Genomic DNA, 5,569 nt, shown 5'->3' with positions numbered 1-5,569 from the left:
TTTTAATGCTAGTGTAGATTCAAGTATTTACTTACCACCATTTGTTGCTACTGTATGAAATGTGGTTGACTTTTAAAGTATTTGTCTTCTCTTCTGCAAGCTTTATATTAATTCTAATACTTGTGTTTTCTTCAAGATTTGCTATATACAAAAGTATGTTATCTCCAATGGACTATGACCTTTTCCTTTCAATTCTGAAGGCTGTTTTTTTTTTTTTTTCTAAACAACAGCAACAATTCTATTTTGTTACCTGATTGCTCTCGTTATAGAATTGCCAGTATAATGTTGAGCCAAAGTGTGTAATAGACTTCCTTGTGTTGTTCCCAGTCTTAGAGGGAAAGCTTTCAGTTTTTCATTATTAAGTATGATGTTAGCTGTGGGTCTTTTACAGGTGCCCTTTGATTGAGAAAGTTCTCTTCTGTTCTTAATTATGAAGTGTTCTTTTCACCCCAGTTATGAAAATGTGCTAGATTCAGGGAAATGCTTTTTCTTCAGGCAGATGTGTTATTTGTTTTATTGTTTTAAAATGGCATAATTGTTGATTGACTTTCACATAATGAACCAACTTTGCATACCTCCATAAATCCCATGTGATCATGGTATACAATCTTTTTTACATGTTGTTGGATATTGTTTGGCAGTATTTTGTTGAGGACTCTTTCTCCTGTATTCATAAGGGATATTGGGTGTGTGTGTGTGTGTGTGTGTGTGTGTGTGTGTGTGTGTGTGTGATGTCTCTGTCTGATACTGGTATGAGAGAAATACTGCCATCAATTTGCCTGCTATGTGGGGAAGAGACCTGTGGCGTAAAGGATGAAGCATTGTGGGATTTCAGTTAGCCAGGATTAGAGGGAGAAATTTAGGATATATCAGTGTGGAATTGGGGTGAGATTATCAAGAGAGCTCATTCTCAATTTCCTAGGCCTGTGTTAAGTGCTTGACATTGAATTATGCTGTTGGTTAAGTAGGTATAGATAGATTATACTTTGACTTTGCTACCTGTTTTCTTTGTTAACATTTATGAAATTAGAATTTGTGAATCAGTTGTAATGTGCATTGAAGATACATTTTCTTCCAATTTTACTACAAAACAAGATGCCATTGAATAGCTGATGCCTTTTACAAAGAGCCGTTAACCTTAAGTCTAAGAAATAAGCATGTTTGTCTTTAAGATACAGAAACACATTTAAAAGTTACAAATTTGCCCAAGAAGATGCAACTGGTGTGTGGTTAACTTAGAATGCCAACTTAATCTTCTTTGACTCCAAAGTCCATGTTTCTAAAAGCTGTATAACAGTGCTTTTGTAAAAATACTCATCCTTTACATGTGATGTCACCTAATGATCAGTAGTGTTGGGTTTTTTTGTCATTATTTTTTTAAATAGAAGAGATTAAAATGAACGTGGGACAAAGCTATGATTCTAGAGCCATGTAGACTTGTAGTCATAGGTTTTTCAGCTGTCATTGCGTCTCGTTGACACTCAGGGTCTTTGTCTGTAAGATAAGGGTGTTTATAACTACTGTAGAGTTGTGGAGATAATCAAATAGCCCATTTTTGTGTACTTAACTAATATGTAGTATGTTTATCCTTAGGTGGCAGTTTGTATAAAGGAAGCACTGGGACTTGTGGCTGCACTCTCTAAGAATAAAAAAGTATTAAAAATATGGAACTACCATGTATGTTATGTGAAGAAGAACAAGAGCCAGAAGTACGGAAAAGGGAGGGAGAAACCAAACAAGTCGGTGATGATGATGATGAACTGATCTTGGTTGGAGTGGAAGATGTAAATGAAGATGCTGACGTGATCTTTGTTGGGATGACCTCAGCTTCAAAACCAGTCATTTCAAACATACTGAACAGAGATACCCCAGGTTCTTGTTCAAGGAGAAAAAGGTATGCTCATTTCAGGAAAGGTAAGGCTCACAGATTACAGCCTGTTAGTCATGTGACTCCTACATCAGAAGCAAAGACTGTCTTGCCAGTTTCTGACTCTGAACCAAGATCAGCAGATAGTCATATTATTACTGAACCTCCGTCTAAAGCTGATTATAAAAATATTTCACCAGAGATAGTACCTAATTGCTTTTCAAAGGAGTTATGTTCTTCTTTGATTACCTTCACAAGTTCATGTCAGCATCCAGTAGAAAGAGCAGTTTCTGCAGGAGATATGAATAAAAGTCCTCATGTATCAAAGCGACTTTCCACTTGTGAAACAAATAGCAGAAATCCCAGAAGGCCTAAGCTCAGTGATGGCATTATAGGGGAACATTCTTTAGGTTTTTCCCCTTCAGGTATTTTTCATACAGTGCCCACTCAGCAAAGCACACCAGACCGTGTCCATACCTCACTAAGCCACGCTCAGAATGGAGAACCTTGTCCGACACCTTTTCCAAAGGACGGTGTTCATTGCAAGCTTGTAAGACCTTTAGGGGAAAATGGACTGACAAAAACTGATTTTCCAAGTTTAGCAAGTCCAAACAAGATTGTTGATCCCACAGAAGGAAATCTGATTGTGTTACTTCGTGACTTCTACTATGGAGAGCTTATAGGAGTTGGGCAGCCAGAACCGAAGACCCACACAGCGTTTAAATGCCTCAGCTGCTTGAAAGTTCTAAAAAATGTCAAGTTTATGAATCACATGAAGTGCCATTTGGAACTTGAGAGGCAGAGAGGTGACAGCTGGAAAAACCACACCACCTGCCAGCACTGCCTCCGCCAGTTTCCTACTCCCTTCCAGCTGCAGTGTCACATTGAAAGTGTCCATACTCCCCAGGGGCCCTCCGCAGTCTGTCAGATCTGTGAGTTGTCCTTTGAGACAGATCAGGTTCTCTTAGAGCACATGAAAGACAATCATAAGCCTGGTGAAATGCCCTATGTATGCCAGGTTTGCAGTTACAGATCATCATTTTTTGCAGATGTGGATGCACATTTCCGAGCATGCCATGGTAACACTAAGAATTTACTTTGCCCGTTTTGTCTCAAAATTTTTAAGACTGCAACAGCATACAGACGTCATCATAGAGGGCACTGGGAAAAGAGTTTTCACCAGTGTTCCAAATGTCGGCTACAGTTTTTAACTTTCAAAGAGAAAAGGGAGCACAAGACCCAGTGTCATCAAATGTTTAAGAAGCCTAAGCAGCTAGAAGGATTGTCTCCTGAAACAAAAGTTGTTATTCAGGTATCACTGGAACCCCTTCAAGCAGGATTGGTGGAAATAGCATCCATTACTGTGAACACATCTGATTTTGAATCATCACCCATCAAATCTAAAAGTAGGAGGTCAAAAAAAGAAAAAAAAAGTTAATTCAGCTTTCAGTAAGTCTGAAGCAAGTATTGCAGTCAAAGTTAAAAACCCCATTAAAAACAAAAAGATCAAATTATAGCATTATTCAGTAATATCAAATATAGGGAAAGCGATGGGTAATTTATGTGATTTTGTTTTAAATACAGGAAGTACAATTTTGTTTGATCTGCATATTGAGATGTTATTTAAAAATCTATTATCTGTTTTTCATAAAATTGTCTTAACATGTAAAAAGAATGTGTGCATGTGTGTGTGAGAGAGAGAATGAGAGAAGTGGAGAAAGGAAAAGTAACAACCTATTTTGGTATTCGATGTTACTTGTAAGTTCGAAAGCTCTACTATACATATAATCTGTAGAGTGTTTTAGCAACGTAGTTTTCAACTGTTTTCATGCCTTGAAGATCTCAGTATCAGCTATATAGCCAGATTTGAATGTCACTCTCTGAAGTGCCTCTTGGGCTGATCTAAGATAACCTGGCTCTGAAAGCATGCAGTGGAGAAGTTGATGGAGAAGCTCTGATGTGAGTTTGGACCAGACACGGGATTTAATCAGTGAAGAGCTGTGGCTTCTTGTCCCAGCTGAGGAAGAGGCATACATTCACTCCAGGCATAGAGCCAAGGTAGAAGGAACACTATCTCAGAGTGCTTTTACCTAGCCCAGGGACATCTCAAGGAACCCAGCCGTTAAAATGCCTGTGTTTGGTGAGAGAGCCTTGCAAGCATCAAGCAGGCCCTGTGTATCATTGACTGCAGTTGGAGAAGCAGAGATAGTTAATAGAATGAGACCTGGTGCCTGTGGACCTCCTGTTGAGTGATCAAAAGGGGAATTTGATTCATTTCATCCCCTTTGCCATTTGGCTGGCCTGTAGTCACAATGAGGTAGGCATATCCCTGTCAGACACAGTAGCAAAGCAAGTTAAAATTCCCAAAGGAAAAAGAGCCTTGACGTGCACTTTGATTTGTGCTGGACCCATAGTTTTAACTGAAAAGGATCAAACACAGGGAATCTGTTCAGCTTTTGAATTGGGCTAAATTGAGTTCTCTTACCCTTAAGCTACAATGGAGTTGTCCAAGAATAGTAAATATAGTGGGTGAAAATAGTCCAGGGTGATTAAACCCTTTTTAGAACTCGTCCTTACCTTTTCCAGTTACATGAGTCTTACCCTAGTTGAACACGTGAAGATTTCAGTTTTGTATCTTATCTTGCCTTGGACACAAATGTAGTACAGTTAACAGCTAATTCTCTGCGTGTGTAATTTCCCATTGTATCAAACTAATTGAGTTTCAGTCTTTCTTGACACAGTCTGATGTGCAAGAATTGTCTCATGTATTTCAGTAATTGTCAGGTCATAGAGTTTTCCTTCCTCTAATGTGCGATTATACTTGTGGTAACCTTTTTTCTTGCGGTCTCCAAGGGCTGTGTCACAGACCTGTGGGGTTCCCTCTTAAGTATTGGTTCCTGAACATCAGCACACTTGGCTGCCTCCGTAGGTTCTTGGAGTTGAATCTCCTGGAGTTCAATGTTACCCCTTCTCCACTTCTGGCACAGATACCTAGCAATCTCTGTGCACCATTCAAGGAAGCCCTATCTGTAGACCTGTGCCAGGAGAAATCTCTCCGTTTCCTCTTCCTTTCTCCTCCTCTTTGTCTCTCCCCCACTCTCCCCCATCCTCAATTTATTTAAGTCCTCTAAGCTTTCACAAAATGCTGGAAGGTGCTAATCACCAAGGGGATAGCATCCCTCTCAGAACTGAAGAGGAAGGACTACAGATGATTATGCTGTAGTGAATCTGTTGTCTCCATTTTAGGTAATTTCCTGAGTGTAAATTGAAATTCAAATAAATTGTGTATTTATTTCCTCAAAGCTTGATTGATTTATTTGCACTTTGAATATTTTACTAGGCCTTTCCAGTTAGTTTACTTGGGCCAAAGCACTTTGCTGAGTGTCAGCTTAAACCACTTTTAGTTGTATAAAGAGTGTGTGTGTGTTCTGGTCTCAGGTGAAAACTCTAATGTATAAATAAATAACCAGACTATTGTATTCTTATCTCCTTTCTTCGTTTTCTATAGTAAAAAATACGAAATGTTATCATTATGTGTTTTTATTGTTGCTTGGTATTATCAACACTGTTACTGTTAGTCGCTGTGAAGTATGCTCCTAAGGAGTACAAGCTGTGTTTATTGCCAGATAAAAAGGTTCCAGCAGTATGGTCCCTGACTGCTTCCTCTTTTCCATTCTCCTGTCCTTCTACTCTACTATTTTC

At 38.9% G+C, this 5,569-nt stretch overlaps 1 protein-coding gene across 1 annotated transcript; it reads left to right on the top strand.

Annotated features, from left to right (window-relative positions):
• Positions 1 to 1,664: 1,664 nt before the first annotated feature.
• Positions 1,665 to 3,284, top strand: LOC108634723 (zinc finger protein 280B-like; the record flags this gene model as incomplete). Its single annotated transcript, XM_018044916.1, has 1 exon — positions 1,665 to 3,284. A coding segment is annotated over exon 1 (1,620 nt), but the record flags the coding sequence as incomplete, so codon positions are not given.
• Positions 3,285 to 5,569: the final 2,285 nt, after the last annotated feature.

This window comes from Capra hircus, unplaced genomic scaffold (assembly GCF_001704415.2).
Source record: "Capra hircus breed San Clemente unplaced genomic scaffold, ASM170441v1, whole genome shotgun sequence".
NCBI lineage: Eukaryota > Metazoa > Chordata > Mammalia > Artiodactyla > Bovidae > Capra > Capra hircus.
The sequence above is the reverse complement of the archived record's forward strand: the minus strand, read 5'-3'. Positions and strand labels throughout refer to the sequence as shown.